The sequence below is a fragment of the Hemicordylus capensis genome, chromosome 4, assembly GCF_027244095.1.
Source record: "Hemicordylus capensis ecotype Gifberg chromosome 4, rHemCap1.1.pri, whole genome shotgun sequence".
Lineage (NCBI taxonomy): Eukaryota > Metazoa > Chordata > Lepidosauria > Squamata > Cordylidae > Hemicordylus > Hemicordylus capensis.
In genome coordinates this window covers 49,235,113-49,258,764 of record NC_069660.1, presented here as the reverse complement: position 1 = coordinate 49,258,764, position 23,652 = coordinate 49,235,113, and the positions used below count along the sequence as shown (strand labels likewise).

Here is a 23,652-nt window from a genome sequence, read left to right as displayed (position 1 = left end):
CATCCAGACATCTATAGTGGTGATGCTATGGAGGACAGTGATTTTCACTGTTCTGCCTTTGCCTCTGATGCCCATTGTGCCTCCCATAAATGTGACCCTCAGAGAAGTATTTTTGGGAGGCACAGTGGGCTTCATAGGGAAGGGGAGATCAGCGAAAATCATGTCTTGCCCATAGTATCAATACTGTGTGTGTCTGGATGTCAACTATTAAGAATTGAAAAAATACAAGTCTCACTATTACACTTTCATTACGGATAGGTGGGATCATACAGATGTTTATGAATGGGGTTGAGTGTAATAGAAGACTAGTTTTCAAGCTCCAGCTTAGTAGAATGAATATATGTATGTTGGACATCAATTGGGTTTGTTCATTTTATGAGGAGTGAAAACTTATATTTTACGTTCTGTTTTTGTTTTGCTGGAGTTGTATCAATGCCAGTTTTTATGGTTCTGTTTAGCGCTATTTCTGTATCATGCTTTTCACTTTCACTTTTTGAGGGGTAGAGGGTATTTAAAAACTAGATGGTACTAAATTCAGTCCAATTAAATTTGTAAAAGGCCTTAAATAATATATCCTAGAGCTTTGGTTTTCTTATTCATATCTGCAACCATGGATAATAGAAACAATTTTTTTCCAGGTTGTTCTGGAAGGAAAATTCAGCAATGACAACGGTTCATCCTATGACAAACCAGTAACCTTCCTTTCATTGAAATTAAGGCTTGTCAATGTACTCATAGGAGCACTGCAGACGGAAACGGACCCCAACAACACTCAGATGATACTAGGTTGCTTTTTTTCTTTTTTGGTGTGTTTCAGATGCACTCTGAAAATGTAGTTCCTTTTGATAGCTTAGGGTTTATAGTCTTCAGAAATGTGCCAGGCATAGTACCTGAATGCTGACAGGTTCTGATGACTGGAGAGGGTGCAGGTAGGTGGAAACAGGAGACAACCCAGGATAGCTCTTGTAGTACAAACGAGAAGCTGAAGCCAGTGGTGAGGAACACATTTTCAGCCAGTGGTTGAAAAGCACAACAGCATGTTGGAGGGTGAGAGAAGCCTGGGAACTGACCAGAAGGCAGGGAACAGTTTGGATGTGCAGAACGGTAACCTAATGGCCATACAAAGAGCCTTGACTGATACTGTTGTATTGGTTAGATATGCTGCTTATCACGTTTTAAGCGTCAGTCAGGCTTCATGTCAGAAGCACCTGTGGGATCATGTTAGAGCAGGTTGCCCTAAACAATAGCCCACCTAACTTAATTGTTCCTAATGACACATTAGCATCTCTTCTCCTTTCTATCCATCCCAGCTCCCACATTCTGTTCTTCCCTTCATTTAGGATGCAACAGAACTTTCCCTTTGTTCCTTTATTTAATTTACATGGTTTCCCCAGGAATGATTTAGCAATAATTGCTATTATATGTGAAAGGTCCTTGCTATATGAAAGAACGTAACTACTTTGCAAACTGATGCAAATGTCACAACTGTGAGTCTAGGGAGCCATTTGGATTATTGTAGGTAGTTTTGAGATACAGGAAAACCTCCCTATCCTTGGTTCCATTACTCATGATTTCACATATTCATGGTTTTAAAATAGAGGATGAGCCTCCTTAACTGTGGGTAAGGGGTTCGCGTATCTGTGGTTTTTGCTGGTGAGCGGTGGCTGGGAGGAGCACACACCCCTCCCCTGGTGAAGGTGACATCCGGCGCTGGCCTCTCTCCCCGCTAGAGTTCCTCGTAAACACAGGCCTTTCTCCCTGCCTAAGGAAATATCCACCATAGAGCAGGAGCTGCTGGAGTGTTGATTGTTGGCCACTGCTGTGGCCCTGCATGCTCCTCAAGCGCTGACCTCTTTCTCTGTGTCACTGTCCACCTGCACGATCCTTGAATGCTGGACTATTTCTTACCTCCCCACAGTAGGGGTTGAACAACTGTTGCCTCCGCACACTCCTCTAGCGCTGGGCTCTTTCCCTGTGCTTCTGCCGTCGCCCACACACTCCTCAAGAGGAAATGTGTGGTGGTAGTGGCTGTAGCGGCAGCAGCCCAAGCTCTTCCTTTTCACCCTCCCCGTTGCCAGTGGCTATGAGGAGGAGGAGCTGCCAAGTTCCCCATCGAAAGTGAAACTCTGCCCCTCCATGGGGGCCCAAAGACCATAGCATGACCTTTAGTAATGTATATGTATGATCTTAAAGGTGATCAGGTATCCTTCACCATGTGGGCTTTGCCAGCTGCACAGTAGTCCCCACGGAAGGATTTCAAGTTCCTAATAGCACTCTGAAGCTCTGCCATTCACGCACAGAGCACTCTCAGTATCTTCTGCGGCAAAGAGCTCCCCAGCTCAGTTACTTCTCAACCACTGTTGTGAATAATTACCACATTTTTTCTCCTCGTTTTCAGTTCCTAAAAAACAAAATTTGCAGTTTGGATTACTAGTTTTCTCTGACCTTGTACTGTTTCTAACCATTCTTTGCCTCATGTTTTGGATTTGTTGCTAATGGACTTAAGACGTTTAAGAGGTATTCTACTTGCCGCAGAACCCTCCCCTCTTCTGACGAGCATGAACTCTGCTTGCTATGCCTTGGGGAGGACCACAATATCTATGCTTGTAAAGTTTCCCCCTCCATTTCCAAACCAACTCAGAAAAGTAGAGAATTACGTTTGCGGGCAGCCCTATACGAACAGCCCCTGTGTCCCTTGACTTGGATGCCACACTTCCCGCTATCGCCAACACCATAGATGTCAACACTGTTGAAGTCAGGCTCGACTTTGAGAGTTTCCCTGTCTGCTTCTGCAGCTACTTTCATGAATCCACGGGATGCATCTAAGGAAAGCCATAGACATCATAAAAAGTGCAAACATCAGGAAGAGGACTCTTCCTCTCAGAAACTTTCTTGAGCTTCGACATCAACGGCATTGATTTCGGAAGCCTTACTTAGGCCCACCTCACTGGCACCGCCATCACGACCATTGACCTCTACATAAACTCCGGCATTGCGCCACCCACCCCTTCGATGCATCCTCATCGATTGTTGCCTGCATCAACATCGGATGCGTTTTGAACACTGTCTCCGGTCATTTCAAATTGTCTGCTCCCATTCATCTTTCTCCTCACTGGAGGTGATCGAAGTGGCTTCAACAGCCCCAGCCTCAGTGCTGATGCCAATCTCAATCTCTAGTTGATTTCTATGCCTGCGCCACTGTCCACGTCTACCGCGGCCCAGGCGTCAATGTCTACCCCACTACTGGTCTCAACTGACAGCACATCTTCCATACATGAGCCAGCTCCTTCAGCTTTTTCCTCTACACCTGTCTTTAGATCACACTTTGTGTCGACATTGTCGGTGTCGAAGGACTTTCCTCTCTTCCCCAACATCGACTCCATCCTGGCCTCTCCAATGACAACGCCTTCTGGCTCTGTGTTCAAAGGGCTTTTCCTCCATGGATAGGATATTGATGATGACACTGGCTTGGGTTCATTGGAGATTCCTAATATGCCTTAGGAATCTGCATCTCCAATGCGAGCAGCCCTTCATTGCTCTCCACTGCACTTTCCTGTCCAACCCTGGAAGGAAAGGCTTAATTCCTCACATCACTGCCTACTCCCCTTACTGAAGACAGCTAGACTATTTCTCCCCTTACTGAAGACAGCTAGACTATTTGAGTTGCCCTGGGGCCTGGACCCCTGTCATATCAGGTGGATGGGGAGAATTAAATACCCTCTATTCACATCTTCTCCATCTCTGCCATAAGATTATGAAGAATTCCATCTTTCCACCCTAAGAAATTCAAACCTACCAACCCTTCTCCTGCTCTCATGGACTCTTCCTTCAAGCATAGAGAGGAGAGCTGGTCTTGTGGTAGCAAGCATGTCTTGTCCCCTTAGCTAAGTAGGGTCTACCCTGGTTGCATATGAATGGGAGACTAGAAGTGTGTGCACTGTAAGATATTCCCCTTAAGGGATGGAGCCACTCTGGGAAGAGCAGAAGGTTCCATTCTTTCTCTGGCATCTCCAAGATAGGGCTGAGAGAGATGCCTGTCTGCAACCTTGGAGAAGCTACTGCCAGTCTGTGTAGACAATACTGAGCTAGATGGACCTATGGTCCTACTCAATATATGGCAGCTTCCTATGTTCCTATGTAAGCATCCTCTGGATCCTGCTCCCACAGCAACCCCCCCCCCACAGTCTCCGGTGCCCTGCCCTACTGACCCAATTCATCTGGCTTCTACTTCTACATAAACTACTTCCTTCTTAAGCACTGTGGCGACACTTGCTATCCCAGAAAAGCAGTTCTCCAGCAATTATTACATTTCTTCCTCTTTTTCTGACACTGAATCTACACGCACAGAAAACCTATTCAGTCCCTCCCCTGATAACAACATACCAAATAATTCTTCCAATTCTCCAACTGAGGAAACTAAGTCATACTGGATTCAGGTAGCCGAGATAGCTAAAGTTCTTCGCCTGGAACTCAGATCTCCAGTGCCAGTTGTTTAGGACCCGGGTTTTGACTTTTTTGCCTCAACAATGACCTCACAACCTGCTGTTCTTCCCATGTTGGCAGTACTGATAAAAGTACTGTTGCCTGTAAAAATGCACCGTTTAGTGCCACATCTACCTCCAAGAGGCTCAAAAATTTATACAGAGTCTAGGAGGATGACTGCAAGTTCTTATTTAAGCACCCTCCACCAAACTCACTAGTCATGGATTGTGCTATGGGTAACAAGTCGGTTGGAAGAACTCGACTCCCACTGACAAAGAAGGCAGAAAACCTGACTTGGTTGGCTGGAAAATTTATGCTTTTGTCTCTCTCAATGAAGATAGCTAATTATATGGCCTGTATGGCCAAGTTCCATTATTCAGTCTGGGAGGGGTTCAAAGACAACCTAAAGGATGCTCCTGAAATGACCCAATCAGGATTCAAAGTGCTACTTTCTAAATTGGCAGACATCACAATCAAACTCTTAAGTACCACAAAACACCTGATAAAAACTGAATCTCTCATCTCCGCTAGTGCCATCTCTTGAAGACAACACGCCTGGCTCAGTTGGTTCTCTCTACAACCTGACATGAGAGACAAAATTGAAGACCTCCCCTTGGATGGGGAAGGCCTCTTTAGCTCTCAAACAGATAAAACTATGGAACACATGAAAAGAATACAGGACCTTTACATCCTCCTCCACTCCTCAATCCTACTCTCAAAGGCTTAGGAGATTTGACAAACCCAGATACCAATACAATCACTCGGAAAGATTTTCTGATAGACCTTCTGTCAAATACTCTCAGAAATGCCCTTTTCTCTCAAAGAAGTAGTCAACAAAAGACCAAAGCCCAGGACCAATCCGAACAACATCTTTGTCTCCCAGGTCTCCCTGCCCATAGGAACTTCCACACCCATTAGACCTGCACACTTCCTTTCAGCTTGGCTTCTTATCATTTCTGATACCTGGGTGCTAATTATCATCTGCCTTGGCTGCGCCATAGAATTGCATACAACTTCCCCTTTCTTAGGAGTAAAACATACAAGCTCAACTCCTACCTTACTAACAGACGTTCAAGAACTGTTGTCCAAACGGGCAATAGAACTGGTTTCACAGGAACACAAATGGGCAGGGTTCTACTCCACGTACTTCCAAGTACCCAAAAGGGCAGGTGGTCTTCAACCAATTCTAGATCTATGTTCCTTCAACAACTTCATCCCCACACATACAAATTTCAGATGCTCACTCTTCGACAACTCCTCCCTCTCCTAGCGGAGGAACAGTGGCTTGCCACGCTAGATCTAAAATATGCCTAGTTTTACATGGGGATTCTACCTGTCCAAAGGAAATATCTACGCTTCATTGTGGGGAACCAAGCTTACCCATACTCCTGTTTGGCCTCTCCACGGCCAAGCGTGTCTTCACCAAATATGTGAGCACCATTGTTGCCTATCTCAGGATGGAAGGAATCTCAATCTTCCTGTATGTAGGCGATTGGTTCCTCACCTCTCCAGACAAAGTACTGCTCACCAATCACATGCAGAGAGTGCTCACGCTCTTGGTGGATCTGGGCGTTCACATGAATTTCAATAAATCAATTCTCATTCCCCAGAAATGTCTGGCTTATATAGGTGCCATATTGGACACAAATGCAAAACAAGCTTTTCTACCAGAAGAGAGAAGGCTCTCAATTGTGCATATGATCTGTTCCTTCAGGTCTAAACCTACCCAAGAGGCATAGTCCATCAAATGCCTCTTGGGCCTGATGGCATCGTGCACTGTAACTGTTCATTACTCCAGACTTGGTATGCAAGGTCTTCAGTTGTGGTTCCTTTCCAATTTCCAACCAGATGTGGACAGCTGGCAACTGCAATAGTTACTACCATCACCCATATTAGACTCCCTGCTCTGGTGGGTTCTACCAGAAAACCTAATGATGTGCATCCCGTTCCATTCTTCTTTGCCCACACTAACTCTTTCCATGGATGCATCCTTGAAAGGGTATGGTGCTCATTGTGCTTGGCTTCATGTGCAAGGTCTCTGGAATCACCAACAATTCCTCCTTCATATAAACATTCTAGAGCTCTTGGCTGTTCGCTTAGCCCTGAAGTCTTTTCCATCTATTCTGAAGGGCAAGATGGTCCAAATCATACTGGACAACACAGCTGCATACATCAACCACCAGGGCAGCACATTTTCAAAATCCACATCTACCCATTGGCCCTTCACATAAAGAGCATCAACAACATGTTGGTGGACAATCTTAGCAGAGAAACAAACCTGTCCTGTCAACATGAATAGGAGGTCAATCCCCATGTCCTTTCTGATCTTTTCCTAAACTGTGGGACTCCTCAAGTTAGTGGATCTCTTTGTGACCCAACACAACAAAAAGTGTCCCCACTTCTTCTTGAGAGTGGCAGTGGACAAAGGGTTCCTAGGGGGTGCCTTTCAAATATCCTGAACCATGCATCTGTACTAACTCTTCCCACCCTTCCCCCTCCTGTCATGTGTCCTCTGCAAAATCTTACAACACAGGACCAAATGCATAATACTCACGCCATGGTGGCTGAGACAGCCTTGTTTTCCTCTCCTCCTACGAGTGTCTCGGGGCCTCCATTACCGCCTCAACCAGCATCCCAGCTTCTTCTTGCAGAACAGGGATTTGGTGCTCCATCACAGCCTCCAAACGTTGAACAAGGCTGCATGGAGGCTGAACTTCTAGACCAGATATTGCTCCACAAGTGGAAAGCCTCAACCAGATAGAACTACTCCCGTAAATGGAAAAGATTTGCAAACTGTGCAAAATCTAAGGGCTTCAAACCAACTTCTGCCTCCATGTACCATGTCCTCCTGTACTTGACCTCTTTGAAACATACAGGCCTCTCCCAACTCATCTATCAAGGCCCATACATTAGCCCTTTCTGCAGTACATTTGGGATGGGACTCTAAGACCTTGTTGGTCTTGGGACTCTAAAATCTTGCAAAAGATTTTTAAAAGGCCATAACAACCTTTATCCTTCTGTTAGAAAACCAGTCAAGCCCTGGACTCTCTCCTTGGTTCTTTCTACCCTCACTGGAGCAACCTTTGAACTGCTATCCTTGGCCCCCATCAAACTGGTCACTCTCAAAACACTTTCCCTAACTGCTATAACCAACACTAGGAGGGTTAGCGAACTCACTGTTCTCAGAATTGACATTCCGTTTACTGTATTTCCCCCAACAAATTTATGCACACTGATCCCACTTTCCTCCCAAAAGTGTTCTCCAAGTTTCACATTAACCAAGACATGGTCCTTCCAACATTTATTTGAACAAGACAAGGGATTTTAAAAAATCCAGTAGGCTTTTTGTTACTTTCAAAGGCCCTCACAGGCACCAACCTGTGTCTCGTCAAAGATTTTCTGATTGACTGGTCCAGCTGATTCTACCTGCTGTGACAAGCAAGGTATAACACCACCAGACACTATCAAAGCCCATTGCACCAGGGTTATGGCCACCTCTGCTGCTCATTTGTCTGGCACTGCCTTTTCTGAAATACGTAAAGCCACTACCTGGTGTTCCAACTTACCCTTTGTTGGACATCCACTCTACAGCTGAGGTTGGTTTTGGGCAGGCTGTACTTCTTAATGTCTTGTAAACTCTCAGCCTCTATCCACCTGCTTTTTAGGGGAGCTCACTAATCTCCCATGTTGTGAAGGATACTGGATCACCATTAAGACAAACATGTTGCTCACCTGTAACTTTTGATCTTTTGGTGATCCAGTATCAACACCCACCCAGCATCCCTGCTTTTGGGATGTACCTATTGTACTTACCTTGTCCATTCTGCATTGTGGCCATTTAGGAACTGAGCTGCGAAGTGCTCTGCCGCCTAAGATACCAAGTGCACTTTGCACGTGAAGGGCAGAGCTTCAGAGTGCTAAGAGGAGCTTGAAATCTTTCTGCAGGGACCATTGTGCAGGCACAAAGCCCATGTTTTAAATTATACTGAATCACCAAAAGATCAAAAGTTACAGCTGAACAACCTGTTCTTCCTGAATGCATTGGTGTAGGTTTTATTGCTTCATGCATTCTACCATGCATGTTTCAAATAGGTCTTCATCTTTATTTCTGCAGGTGCAATGTTAAACATAGTACAAGATTCAGCACTTCTGGAAGCCATTGATTGCCAGAGGGAAATGGTAAGACTTCTTTTTTTACCTTTTGGTGAAGGATGCCAGGTGGCTTGTTGGGTTGCCACAAGTTCTCGCATTATTGGAGTGCAAAGGATATCTCTCTTCACTGTGGGAGAATAACCAACATAGTCTTCATCTCTTCATAGAATCCTGTTTTTAACTTCACAGAATGGCAATGAAAATAATGTCTTGAAAAGCCACAGTCGCAATAATAGTGGTGTTAGCACAGCAAGTGGAGGAAGCACAGAGCCCACTACTCCTGACAGTGAGAGACCAGCGCAAGCTCTCCTAAGGGATTATGGTAAGGAATTTGACTTCTTACAGACTTAGCCAGATGTCCTAGTTCTGAGAATTCTATTTTAAAAAATGATTTTGGCAAATAGTTTTCCAACACTATTTCTATGAAGATACCGCTTTTTCAACAAAGAGGTTCTCAAAGCAGTTTACATAGAAAAAGAATATGGTGGTTCACTGTCCGCAAAGGGCTCACAACCTAAAAAAACAAGGTTTGAATGTTTTTTAAAAAAACAACTATCAAAAGGAGTTTCAGCTGAAAGATTTTGGCTAGCTTGTGGTCCATAATACATAAAAACTAGTATATAAATGGGACCCCAGTGAAGGACATATTTCTGAACATAAATCCCTTGGGACTACAAGGTGCGTATATTCATTGGAGGATGGACTACTTAGTGCAGTAGATAGGGTTGTGGGATGTTTTGGGAGAGGTAGTCTGGAGTTCCTTTATCTCTTCCTCACCACACCTTAAGGGCTGCCAACTGCTTATAGGAAGAACTTTCAAGATGTTGCCAAGTGCATACAGCATCTGCTTCAGTTTCTTTAGTATGATGTCATCTCCGTGACACCCTCTTCTCAGCAGCTCCAGTGTCGGAGTACTCTGACCTCTTTGCAGTTGGCAGAAAGATGCAATTTAATACAGAGCAGCATTGAGACTAGTATTTTGCAAACCGAAGATATTCTGCTTGCATAAGGTGGGGAGGGGAAACATTTCCCTTTGCAGCCCCTCAGCCTCCCCAATATTTCCCAGAGTGTCCCCCAAACCTCAGGGACATATTTTCAAGAGATTGCAGAGGGAAGGAAGGGGTGAACAAAAATTGTCTCCTCTCTGCCCACCTTGCATGAACAGAACTGCAAATATTACTCTGGACCCTGCCCATAGTGTGTATCCCTATTCTAATTTTGTCTTCAGTTTTGTGTGCTTTATACATTTGTATTTTACCAGGCATAATCAGTGTTAATCTGTGCCCTGCTCTAATACTATTTGGAAAAATTTAGAGTTCTCAAAAATGTTTGCTATTCTTCCGACAGCATTAATCAGTATTAACTGGATGTACCTCACAATATGTGTGTTCATGTGTTCTGCAAATGTGTGTAAAAAGCATCGTCCTGTACCAATATTTAAATGTTGAAAATTTTGCGTCAGGAGGTGACATAGCAATGTAGAATTGCTTCATTTAAAGTCATCTTACATGTTTTCCTGTAGCAACTGAAACAAGTCCAAAATGTCATCTTTTGACTGGAAATTGCCTCTTTCATATTCTTACTTGCATATGTTAAATTCATATGCAAGTTGTGTTGAGATACTATTGTGTTATGGCATGTTGTTCATAGTGATTTTGTCCTTACAGTTTTCTGAATCTTATGAACCAAACTGCTCAATAAGCTGAGAGTTAGGGATAGCCAAAGTTAGGATAGGGCTGGAGAATAAAACTATCCTCAATCTAGCAGGCACCATAAAAGTGTGTGTTCGGTATTCAACAATTAACTCCTAGCAGAAATAATTGAGCCTGTATTCTGCTTCTTTAAACATGGTGACTCTCACTTAGGACTCCCACTCCTGTGCTGTGAATTAGGTTTGTATCTGACTGACAGCCCATGGTTTACAAAAGAGTGTTGTCTCTGTTTTGTGTGGCTGCCATTTTGAACCAATACAGTGGATTTGCAAAATAAAACGCTCTGTTGGGGCCATTTAGGACCTGGGTGTTTATGTATGTTTTTTGAGAATTGCACCCTTTCTCAAAAAATCTCTTCCTCAATTTATTTGACAATTGGATGGTTCCCCCCACCCCAGAAAATGTGGACAGCATTGTTTGTGAATGAAACTGAGTATGTAAAATTCTTCAGTAAACTGCATTGCAGAACTAAGAGAACTGATCATAAATAAAACAGAAGAATGGTTTAGGAAATTACTGATATTTCAAGCATGTAATTCAAGTCTAGGCATATGCAGTTATGCATATAATAATAATGATGATAATAAACAACTTTGTTGCCCCATAACAAATTGTTCTCTGGGCTGCTCACAACAGAGGATTAAAACATATAATAAAAATAAATAACACATTAAATCATAACAGACAAAAAAGGTGAAAGAAAATACAAAATACAATACAAAGCAGCTTCAATACAATGCAAATCGGATCAAATCTGAAAACACAAATTTAAATGGCCTGGGTGATCAAAAAGGTCTTTACCTGGCATTTAAAAACAAAGTGATAAAGCCAGGCAAACTTCACTGGGAAGGCTATTCCATAAATAGGGTGCAACCACCAAAAAGGCTCTCTCCCTGGTAGCAAACATGTCTTCATTTAACTCTCACTTGTGAATTTAGTTTGAGATAGGCATCGAACCTTAGCTCACTTTACTACCTAGCTTTTCTTCTTTATGTTTAGCATTTCCCTCAGGTGCAAAATGAGAATAAAGATTTTTCCCTTGGATCATAGGGCTTTTCTTGAGGCACTCAGATGTCCAGCAATTAGTTCTATAACAAGATCTCACAGTCATAACAATTCTGTATGTGTGGAGGGTTTGAATGATGTAGCCCCACATTGGCTGAATGAAAAGTGAAGAGAATCATTTTTCTTAACAATTTTCTTGTAGCCATGTTCAACTGGTAAATAGTATTTCATTTAATAAAAACCTATATCAAATTGTTTTCACAAGCTGTCTGGGTTATCAGTCTGAGTACAAGGGCATTTTCTTCCTAGCAGAATTTAACAGAAATGGAAAAGAGCACCTTGTCAAAGAGTATGTAATTTTCTCTGCAGTGTTTAATGTCACTCCTCCAACTTATAGAGGTCTTACAGTTTAGGGGTGTGCATAAAACCGGGTGCCCGGTTCAGTTTGAGTCCGAACTGGACTAGGGCAGTTGGGTTTTGCTCCCATTGAACCCCCCGGTTCAATTCAGGGGTGGGTGGGTTTTGCAAATATATATTTAACTTATTCCCTCTGGGGGGCTTCTCTGAGGCCGCAGGGGGTCCCCAAACAGGTCGGGGGTTCTGCTCGACATTGAACCGAACTGAGGACTGAGGATTCAGCTTGACATTGAGCCTTCGAATCGAACTGGTTCAGTATCAAATTGGTTTGCCCATCCATATTACAGTTTTTTAACTGGAAGAACTTGCTGGATTAACATAGGAAGAGCAAAGCATTAGTGGGGGAACTCAACACAAGCATTAAAATAGTCAGCCCTAAGGCGTGGAATACCTTAAGTGGCACAACTGGGATATGCTTGACTAACAAGCAGAAGGTTGCCAGTTCGAATCCCTGCTGGTACTATATCAGGCAGCAGCGATCTAGGAAGATGCCGAAAGGCATCATCTCATACTGCGTGGGAGGAGGCAATGATAAACCCCTCCTGTTTACCAAAGAAAACCCATAGGGCTCTGTGGGCACCAGGAGTTGAATCGACTTGATGGCACACTTTACCTTACCTTTAAGGCATGGAATACTTTTGTGTTCGCATAATTTGGTAACTATTATTATTATTTATTATTTATTCAGTTTCTATACCGCCCTTCCAAAAATGGCTCAGGGCAGTTTACACAGAGAAATAATAAATAAATAAGATGGATCCCTGTCCCCAAAGGGCTCACAATCTAAAAAGAAACATAGACACCAGCAACAGTCACTGTGCTGGGGGTGGATAGGGCCAGTTACTCTCTCCCTGCTCAATAAAGAGAATCACCACGTTAAAAGGTGCCTCTTTGCCAAGTTAGCAGGGGTTAATATCAGTAACTGAAAACAGGTTTTCATGTAATCATGTCATGTTACATGATCAGTCAATTCTTAGAGATGGAAAATTTTAAAACTTTGGTTGGAAATAACTATAAAGTTAAATTCACACTACCTGTAATCATCTGCATTTAAACTCAGAATGTTGTTGGTTACCTAAAAATACCTGTTGGCATTAGTTAGACTTCTAGAGATTTTCCTTTATAAATTTCTACAAAAGCTACTTAGATTAGTATGTAACTTCTTTAGTTAACCTTAAGGTTCTTAACAGGTTATTTAACCTGTGTGAATTGTTGAATGTTTTGCTTCCTAAACAAATGCGTACTTTTCTGTTTTCTGTGTGTATTGTGGCTGCTTTAGCTTCTGGCTGATGGACGGCTTTGCTGATTGTTACTAACACTTAGTTGTTTTCCCTCCCTGTGGTATGTGGTATTGGGGTTTATATCCTAGCTCTTCATACAGATACAGCAGCCGGACTCCTGCTTCGCAGCATTCATTTGGTAACACAAAGACTCGACACCCAGTGGAGACAGGAAATGAGCATCTCACTAGCTGCGTTAGAGCTGCTTTCTGGATTGGCAAAGGTAAGTATCAGTCGCTCTTCTAGACACTGTTTTAATTTAATAGACCTCCCCATCCAAAGGCTCTGGGCGGTGAACAACAAGTTTAAAGAACATAAAAAACAAACACCATTTAAAACATAGTGCTTAAAACAATATAAAAACAATTTTGTACAGAACCATTTTAAAACAATTAAAATACTTAAAAACAATTGTAAAAACTTGGAAGGCCAGGCCAAACAAATAAGTCTTTAGGGCTCTCTTAAAGGCCAACAACGAGCCCAAATTATGGCTATCTGCCAGGAGTGCATTCCATAGGCCAGGAGCAGCTACAGAGAAGGCCCAGTCACCAGACGTACCGGTGTTAGGCTGTAGGATTTGGGCTTCCCGGTCTGAGATTCCTGCCTGTTTCTGTAATAGAGAGGTTTGTTTCCTCATTAGGGAACATTTGACAGAACTGCAAAACAATTGGTTCCAGTCTGAGGTGACATCTCTCCTTTGATGTGTGTGATTTCCCCGCTCCCCTTGGAAAGGAAATTGTTATAGTTAAACAGTCCAAAGAGAATACTAGGTCTCCTGGCATAAAGTAAATGTGCAAAAGGCAACAGTGTTTTTGCAAAAAACAAAATGGGAAAGGACTAGGCAGCTATAAGAATATCAAATTCCTTAATTTCCGTCTATCTTGTCAACATCATTAAGCTTCTTCTAGAGCTTTCATCATCTTCAGAGAGTCCTGCTTGAAATGTTTCATGGACTTGTAGTTGGGAACAACAAAATTAATTCTGGGGGTGTGACTTCCTAAGGAGGTTTCCAGCTGAACATCCATCTGTGCTGCTCTTTTCAGGTGAAGGTTGGTGTAGATTCTTCTGACAGAAAGAGAGCAATTAGTTCTGTGTGCGGCTACATTGTATACCAATGCAGTCGTCCAGCCCCTCTCCATTCCAGAGATCTTCACTCCATGATAGTAGCTGCATTTCAGTGCCTCTGCGTCTGGCTCACTGAACATCCAGACATGCTTGATGAAAAGGTGAGTGAAACTGCTAAATTATCTGAGTAGCATAAAAAATAGTACTTGCATGAGCAGAACTCTCGGAACCCCCCACCCCAAGTTCTTCTTGTTTAGGGACAGGAGAGAAAGGGGGAATTGGTGAAAATTGCACCTCCTCCTCTTGCACAAGTGGAAGAGTTTGTGGGTACTAGCCTGAATTGTACAGTCTCTCTACAAGTTGTAAAAATGTGCAGTCATAAGTTGTTTTATGAGGTTGTAGTGTGTCTTTAATATTGCAAAACCATATTAAAGCCTGTACAGCAGGGGTGTCAAAACTCAACTTGCCTTGTGTCCTTGAAGCACTGGACACAAGCATTCTAACTCCTGTAAAACCCAGCTATCAAAACTAATCAATGACTGCTACCCCTACTTGAGCCAGCCCCTTGGCTTGAAGCAGGACAGTAGTTTTCAAGTTGATACAGTAATATCTGTAGAGTTTGGTAGGGGTGGACAAGCTACTGTGGGAATCCCTGAAGGACCTAATATGGCCACTAATCATTATATCTAACACCCTTGCTGTGCAGTTCTGTCTTGTATCTTCTCTCTCTTGAAGTTTGAGGCAAGCCTGTCCTGAAGTCTCAGACTTTATGATCCACCAATCCCTTCTCTGGATTATCATGCTGATGCTTTATTTCTTGAATGCATCCCGGTAGCTGATTAAGTCAGTGAACCAGAAGTCTGAGCTTCAGACAACATAAAGGCTGCATCCCTATGAGCTAGTATGGTGGGCAACACCTTGTAGTTGATGAAGAAGTCACAGTGGGGGGAAATGTGGTCACATTCTAGAAGTTGTATAGAGTATCATGGTAGTATAACTAATGAAGAACACATGAAAGCAAATTGTAGGCAGCACAAAGTCCTTCCAGAATTCTTAGATCTGGATGTGATCTGTTGTCATCATGAAAAATGGGTTACTGTGCCTTCTGGATGGATTAACTAACTCCTCTCTGGAGCCCTTCCCTGCCGTGCATGTGCTCAGTGCCTGCCTTTACTCAGCAGTTGGGCACCATTTTGGTTGTTTCTTTTCGACTGCTGATGCTTTGAGACCTTCAGATTGTAGCTCCTCAGTGATTAGGGGGAAAAGCTTTATTTGATTGGATTTGACTGTGTTTTTTGACCTACGGACTATGAGTACTATTCTTTGATTTCTGGACATTGGACTTGGTTGTTTGGAATTTTATGGCTTTACTGTTAGAATGGAGGGAGCGGAGAGAAAAAAGAAAACTTTTTTCCTTTCACTGTAGAGCGCAATTGCCTTCTACTGATGAACATGACTTTTGCCTGTTGTGTTTGGGTAAACAGCATTTCCCTGCTGTTTGTAGGACTTGTAAATCGTTTTCAAAACAAACTTTGAAAAAATAGATCATTGCACCTCAGAGCGGCTTTGCATGGCGATGTGCTGCGTCCACCGACATGAGACCAGAGTCGAAATTGAGATCGGCATCTGTTGGTTTGGCACCAAAGTCGACATCAACGGTTTCAATGTTGGATTCAGGGTCTGTGCGTGCACAGTCTAAAGCCCTGGTGAGTGAGCTCTGATGCCGGACATAAAAAAACATAAACTGCATCGAGTCTCTTCTGACACTGACTCTCCACCTCCGAAGAAAAACAAATAGAAGACTCCACATCCATCGAGATCAAGGACTCCCTCTCCTACGTTGGATTCTTTGTTACCGAACCCTTTGATATCAAAGAGTTCTCTGCTCTTTACTGGTCCTCTAATGTGTCCATCGACATCGGCGGTTGATGTCGACATCAACATTGATGCTAATCCCGATACCAAGCGCGTCAGTATCAATGGCCAATTTTGAGCATAGTTCGACTCAACGGAATTTTCTGAGTTCACCATTGGCAGCAGTGCCTCCTCATTCCTACAAGCCTCTGACATTATCTCCAGCATGGATGACGGTAAGGTCTCCCCTGCTGTTGTTTGAAAATACTGATGATACTTTCTTAGATCAGAGCACTGCAAAGTCACTAATAAGTATATTGGACTCTGCCACCAGCACTCCTTCTGGCTCCACGTTTCAGGGCTTCTTGATGGCAGCTTGGACATTGATGTTGATGTGGATAGAGACTCAACTCCTAAAACTCCATCCATGTCATCTTTTGCAAGTTCTACGACCAGAACAGGTCTATCCTCTTTCCAACCGGTATGACCTGCCTCATTGATGGCCACTTTGCTGCCTACCACTACTGCAACTCTGTGGAGGCCATATTCTACATTTGTCCCTTCAAAACCTTTAGTGCCACAAAGGGGACCCTCTACACGCATGTGGTTTTAGACACACAGTGTCTAAAACCACAAAGGAGAGGAGAGCTGGTTTTGTGGTAGCAAGCATGACTTGTCCCCTTAGCTAAGCAGGCTCTGCCCTGGTTGCATATGAATGGGAGACTAGAAGTGTGAGTACTACAAGATATTCCCCTCAGGGGATGGAGCAGCTCTGAGAAGAGCAGAAAGTTTCAAGTTCCCTCCCTGGCTTCTCCAAGATAGGGCTGAGAGAGATTCCTGCCTGCAACCTTGGAGAAGCCACTGCCAGTCTGTGAAGATAATACTGAGCTAGATAGACTAATGGTCTGACTCAGTATATGGCAGCTTCCTATGTTCCTAAGGGTGTGGAGAACATCTTAGCGGACGACTTAATCAGGACATTCGAGAATCAACAACATCCTGAAGTGGAGCTCAAGCAAGCATGCCAGGACCGTCTGACTGCCATGTGGGGTATTCCCCAGGTGGATATGTTTGCAACGGAAGAGAATAGATAAACGGAAGAGAATAAATAAAATAAAATAAATAGGAAATTTCCATGATTCTGTTCTAGAGCAGGCATTGGACAAGCATCTCTGGGAGATGCTTTTCAGTACAACTGGGACAAGGGCCTACTATATATGTTTCCTCCACTGCCCCTAGTCAACAGAGTGGTAGGCAAGCTGATACAAGATGATGCGAAAGCTATTTTAGTGACACCATGGTGGCCACGCCAACTGCAATTTGCATTGCTACCCAGACTGACGGGGAACAATTATTGCCAACTACCTTTCAAGAGATTTGCTAACAAGAGACAGAGGTTGAATAGTGCTTCTGGCTCTGCGGACACTGTGGTTGACGGTGTGGAAGGTCGGCTATTAAAGAGAATCCTGCTAAACTGTCATAGGCCTTCTACGTGGAAAAGTTACACTAGTAAATGAAAGCATTTTACCAATTATGCTAAGGACCATGGATTTGATCTGTTCAGAGCTTCAACAGATCAGGTCCTACTATACCTGACCATTCTGAAAGAATTGGGTCTGGTGAATGTATCCTTACAGATGCACCTTGCTGCTATTTCAGCTAAGCATGGAGGCTGGCAAGGCAAGACCACCTTTGCTCATCGTCAGTGCAAAAAGTTTCTGCGTGGCATAAATAACCTATACCCTCCTATACACTACTTGGCTGAACAGTGGAGTCTATCTCTGGTGCTGACTTCACTGATGGAATCTTTCTTTGAACCATGTCATGAGGTGAGCTTGCATTATTTGATGCTAATAACTGTCTTTCTCATCACCATACTTACTGCCCATTGTGCTAGTAAAATGGCTGCTTTAAGGGCGGATTCACCACGCAGTTCTTTCCCAATAAGGTGGCTATGTGTATTGATCCGTCTTTCTTACCTAAAGTGGTAACAGAATTCCACTTGAATCAAAATACCGTACTTCCGTAAATTTTGCTAGAACCTGAGACTCGCCTGGAATGGGCTTTACATTCATTGGATATCAGGCGCTGCCTTCTCCAGTACCTGAAAGGGGCAAAAGACTTTTGACTTACAAAGCTGCTCTTTGTATTATTTAAAGGCAAGAACAAGGGCATGTCTATGTCGAGACCAAGGCGCTCTCATTGACCTTATTTTCTTAACATACAAGTTACAGAACTGGCAACCTCCAAAGGTGGTGAAAGCACACCCCATGAGAGCATGCGCTACTTCTGCTGGACTTTTCTTGACTCCTTTTTAAGGACTTGTGTGCAGCTGCCACTTGAACTACACATTTGGCTTTCAAAAAGCGTTATGCTGTACACCTAACCCTAATCCTATGTATGGCTGCCGAAGCCAGATTTGGAGGAGAGGTACTGAAGAGAGTTCTAGAGTAGTGGGTGGATCGGCTTCACCCTCCACCATGGTGGGGCGTGGAGAGCTGGTTAGTTTCCCATTTCTCATGACAACGAATCACTTCCAGATAAACAGGTTGCTTACCTGTAACTTATGATCTGGAGGTGATCCTTTGTCAGTCATAAGACCCACTCATACCTCCCTGCTGCAGCATTGTAAAAATAGATGACTTACCTGTGTGGAGAGTTGATTGGACACTTCAAGGATCATCTGAACATCAGGCGTTCTGCAAGAAACTGAATCAAAATGGCGCCTGGCTGCCAAGTAAAGGGAAGGCACTGAGCATGTGCACGGCAGGGAGGGGCGCCAGAGAGGAGCAAATTAATCCCTCCGGAAGGTCCCTGCACAGGCGCTGTAACCCAATTCTCATGACTGACAACAGATCACCTCCAGATCATAAGTTACAGGTAAGCAACCTGTTTTTCTTCTGAGCGGTCTCTGTCCACACAATTGGGTTTCACACTCCAGTTAAGGTGGGACTGTGAACTCTTCCAAGCTCTCTCATTCCTCCGGCTCCATCCCTTCTGCCTAGTACCATGTGACTCACCTTAACTTCCTCAGTTTTTCATCGTCCACTGAGAAGTCAATATCTCTGGCTGGTCAGTGTGTTCTCTTCCTTCCTACCAAAAAAAAAAATCTCTTTTCTCCTTTAATTTTTAATTTGATTCTCTCTGCCCTTTGACCACTTACAGTTTCTCTGTCTTCTGGTCTTTTTTGCATTTTTATTTTACCTGTGCCTCCCCCACCCACCCTTAGAGGAGCGAAGGGAACAGCCCTCTTCTCCACCACCCCCCATGGGGTGTTTATGGGTGACAAGACTGGCTCTTTTAAACGTTATCTCAACTTTGGAGCTGTTTCCCTCCTCCGTTGGCCATCACCTTTGCCTGCTTTGCCTAGGGGAAGCTCACATTGTTCAAACCTGCACCACTAGCAGTGCTTTACTTGGCAAGTACGCTGCAACAGAGTCTCCAGATTCTGTGCAGTTCTGTGGGAAAGAGCTCTCCTATCACCAGATACGCTTTCTACTAAGATCGGTTCAGCAGACTATGCTTTGCCAAAAATGCCCGCTTCTACCGCGACCACATCAGGCCCAGACTCAGGGACTTTAGCCTTTGAGCCTCTCACTGGCCCTTTGTCACAGCATCCCATGTAGCCTACGACTCCGCAGTCCACTCTGGGCTATGCTGCTCCGGCTCCCTCAGGACCAGCTAGAGCTGACCATTCCTTCTAGGAGCAATCTACCTCCTCGGGGACTTCCCTTCCTCTGGCCCAGAATTCAAAAAAGAGGAAGAACTCTCTCACACAGGAACCAGACATGGTGAAAAGAAAGAAAAAGTCTTGTCCACTGCCCCCCTCAGGCTGCAGCAATCTGGGACCTGACTGCACTGCTGCTAAGAGTGTGCACGGAACCGGTTCGTCTGCTTCGGTTCAAGTCCGAACTGAACCGGAACGGGCCAGTTTGGTCCAGCACCCCCTTGGAAACACCCCACCACCACCACCAGTTTGGTCCGGGTAGGTTCACGAATTTCCCACACACAATTCCTCCAGGGTAGTTGTCTGAAGCGGCAGGGGGATCTGCAGAGGTTCCCCCTCTCCTCACTTATTTCAGGTATTGGCTCACCAATTTCGTTTATTCGTTTATTTATTTGAGTGTTCCCTCTAACAGGGATCCACAGATGATATTGACTACAACTCCCACAATGACCCAAGCAAAAGCCATTGCAGCTGGGGATTCTGGGAGTTGTAGTCAACATCTGGGAATCTCTGTTAGAGGAAACACTGTTTGCCACTATGCCTTGGATGTCCGAGCAAGAAGGGATGCAACCTTCAGGTGTGCAGTACTCCAATCAGTTTTCAGATGACTGCTCCCTTCTGCCTTGTTGTTGTTGTTGTTGTTGTTGTTGTTGTTGTTGTTGTTTTAACTTTTCCACATATGCTCTAGACCCACCTCAGATGATCTGGCTTGCGATGTGCTCAATTGTGTGAAGGACAGGGACCACTCAGAAGAAGGTCAGGTTGCTTACCTGAAACTGGGGTACTTCTGATGGTCATCTGTCCATTCACATGCCCACCCAGCCTCCCTACTGCAGAGATTTGTTGTGGCAGACTCCTAAACTGAGGAGGTTAAGGTGAGTCATGTGGTATAGGCAGAAGGGGCAGAGCCCAAGAAGGATGAGAGCGCTTATAAGAGTTCCAGGTCCTGCCTTCACTGAAGTGTGAAGCCCAGTCATGTGAATGGACAGATGACTACCAGAAGAACCCCAGTTACAGGTAAGCAACCTGACATTATTTCAGTTTATTTGATAAGCAGATGCTGGTGGATCTGGGTTTGTTAAAGAGTGTGGATTTTTTTCACTCTAGGACTGTTTAAAAGAAGTATTGGAAATTGTAGAATTGGGCATCTCAGGAAGTAAATCCAGGAACATTGAACAAGAGGTCAAGTACAAAGGAGATAAAGAACCAAATCCTGCTTCCATGAGGGTGAAAGAAGCAGCTGAAGCTACCCTCACATGGTATGAAAGGTTTCTAAAAATAGTACTCTTGGCTTTCATTGTGGAGGTGCTTGGAAAAGATTTCATTTAGAACAACTACTTCATCCTTGAGGAGTGAAATTTTCCCCAGCCAAGTTGCTCAGTATGCCAAAAGTTCCTTAGGTTTCATGAGCATTAGGACAATACCCATTTAGAATTTAGAGATTTCATATGTGTATTGAAGACAGAGAGGGGCCCATGTTTCAAAGTGTTGTGAATGATTTATTTTTGATTTATTTTCTGTGTTTAAGGGCTTTTCATCTGAGCAGGTCTTAGTTTCTGCACTTTTCTTGTGAGCCTAACTTGTTTTGGTTATATTGGCTAGAATTTTATGCAATTGGTTGGCAGTTCATCTGGCAAAATGTCATCGCTCCAATTGTTCTAATCTCTAGCATTGTAAAAGCAGATTTTTCTAGCATATTTGTTTTGACTAAACCTTTCTCTTGGTTTACAGCATCATGCAAATCCTTGGAGCTTTTCCTTCACCCAGTGGCCCTGCTTCTCCTTGCAGCTTGGTGAATGAGATCACCTTAATTAAATACTCCCGTCTGCCTTCCATTAACAAATACAGCTTCCGCTACTTTGTCCTGGACAACAGTGTCATCCTCGCAATGCTGGAGCAGCCCTTAGGGAATGAGCAAAGTGAGTAAATCCATGTTGTGCCTTTTCTCAAGCAGGTATATTGCTGTCAACCTAAGGGGAATCTTTACCATATTCCCCTTTGCAAGCATGCCGAACCGGTTCGACCCAGTTCTAGTGCAGAACCAAATGGCCAGCTGGTTTGTGGACCAGGTGGTTCAGTTCGAGTTCAGTGCAAACCGAGCTGACTGGAGCAGTTCCGTGCACACCCCTAAGTTCTGCATTTTTGCTGTAACTTTAACAAATGTGAATATATAGCTAAAATCTAGTCAATATACAGTTGGCATACTAATTCAAAAATTTGAAAATATGACATATTGATGCCTTAAATTTCAATTAAATTAGTTCTTCCAAAGCAAGTTTACCATTGCATGTTTACCATACAGATAAAAATAAATGAATTGGTGAACACCATGACAAGCCTGCTTCTCTTTATTTCTCGCCCTTTATGCAATTCTCTTGTTTTGTTCTGCAGTCAAAATAAACTATGCAAGCAAAGCAGGCTTATACAAAGTATTCTGGTCTGTTTGATTTGTGTTTTAGTGGGTTAGACTTTGGATTTTCAAGTTAGCATGGTACACTAGGACCATCCTTGAAGCGTGGTTTTCTCTTGAGATAAGGTAGCTGTTAATAGTATTTGTTGTGCTTTTGCAGCATCCAAAGCACTTCACATACAGAGTGGGTTCACATGTAATGGCGAATGACAGCTTCACCACCGAAGCCCTGAAAACATGCATGAGCCTAATTTCCAGTTACACAAGTTCAAAGCTGACATTGGCTGTGTTGTGTAAACTCACCAATGTTGGCTTCTTCAGCCCAACTTATGATCCTGAAGCCAACGTCTGTAACCAAGAGATCTGGATCGAGATCCGTCGACATCCATAAGAATGGGTTCTGCGCCTGCACAGAGCCCACGCGGTAGCCATGCCTCAGCTTGTCAAGGCGTCCAAGCCTCACCCCCACGCTGGCAGCGTGCTATTTAAGGGCAGGCTGGGCACCACCTTCCTCAGTTCTTTTCCAACCGCCATAGCGTTTAGACTTTGGTCTACCGACTCCTGTCGGTTAAATTCCTCCGCGGGTTCATCTGTTCCTAAAAAACCCAACAAAAAACCCAAACTTGAATTATCCTGTGTATGACCTTGGACTGGCTGACGATCTACGATTCGGTAAATTGACCACTTTTTTGGCTGACAAACTTGACTCGTTTTTTCTAACTCAGAACACCCCTAACCACCCGATTGCACGCCCCAACATGACTGAGGAGAAAAAGTCATTCAAAAGGTATGACGGCTGTAAAGCCAAGCTCCCCTCAAAGGACTTACACGACTTGTGCTTACTATGTCTGGGAGAAGAGTACAATGTCTCAGCCTGTCGGATATGTTTGTCATTCTCGAAACAAACGCGCAAGAATAGAGCGCTTCATCTGAGGGCCACCATTTATGACGATGTCTTAAGTCCTTCGACACTGGGAGAGCCGCATCCATCAGCTTCGAGGTCAAAATTGCCTGTGAAGTCGGCATCGGCACCTCCTTCATTATCCACGCCCCATCGATCGAAGTCCACCAAATCGGCCCCAGTGTCGACACCAGCCCGCCCGGCATCACACCCCTCCGCTTCAACATGGACAGCGCGCACTATTTCTATGACACCGGCTTCAACGTCGAAATCCACTCATGGACTGCTGAAGCTTACACACTTGGCCTCGACATCCAAACATCTCTCGACGTCAAAGTTTTCCAAGCACCGTGCCTCCTCGCCTGTGTCTCCACCTGCATCAAAACACCAGAAGACGATCGATCTAACACGCACGCCATCTCCACCATCAGCCTCGCATTCGCCCTCAGCTCCATGCCGTTCCCCAACATCAGAGTCAGCACTGGGAACTTCGGTGTCGACAACAGCCCAACATCAGCCAGCGCCGTTGTCTTAGGCATCGAGAGCCAGATCCCTGTCTCCTGCTAGGACGCCAGTCTCTTCCTTGGCTCAAACATCGCCAGCACCCACAACTACTGTGCAGCCGGTGTCCACTCTCCATACTCCTA

At 44.1% G+C, this 23,652-nt stretch overlaps 1 protein-coding gene across 6 annotated transcripts in view; it reads left to right on the top strand.

The window, feature by feature from the left end:
- RALGAPB (Ral GTPase activating protein non-catalytic subunit beta) overlaps positions 1–23,652 on the top strand; it is a 94,519-nt gene that overhangs the window by 40,196 nt on the left and 30,671 nt on the right. For 4 of the 6 annotated variants that reach the window (XM_053245380.1, XM_053245381.1, XM_053245379.1 and 1 more), the window contains 7 exons: positions 639–786; positions 8,597–8,661; positions 8,824–8,956; positions 13,138–13,271; positions 14,092–14,274; positions 20,802–20,953; positions 21,426–21,613. In XM_053245380.1, coding sequence (XP_053101355.1) covers positions 639–786; positions 8,597–8,661; positions 8,824–8,956; positions 13,138–13,271; positions 14,092–14,274; positions 20,802–20,953; positions 21,426–21,613 — 1,003 coding nt within the window. The remainder of the gene's footprint in view (positions 1–638; positions 787–8,596; positions 8,662–8,823; positions 8,957–13,137; positions 13,272–14,091; positions 14,275–20,801; positions 20,954–21,425; positions 21,614–23,652) is intronic. The other 2 variants (XM_053245382.1, XM_053245384.1) reach the window with 1 other exon arrangement.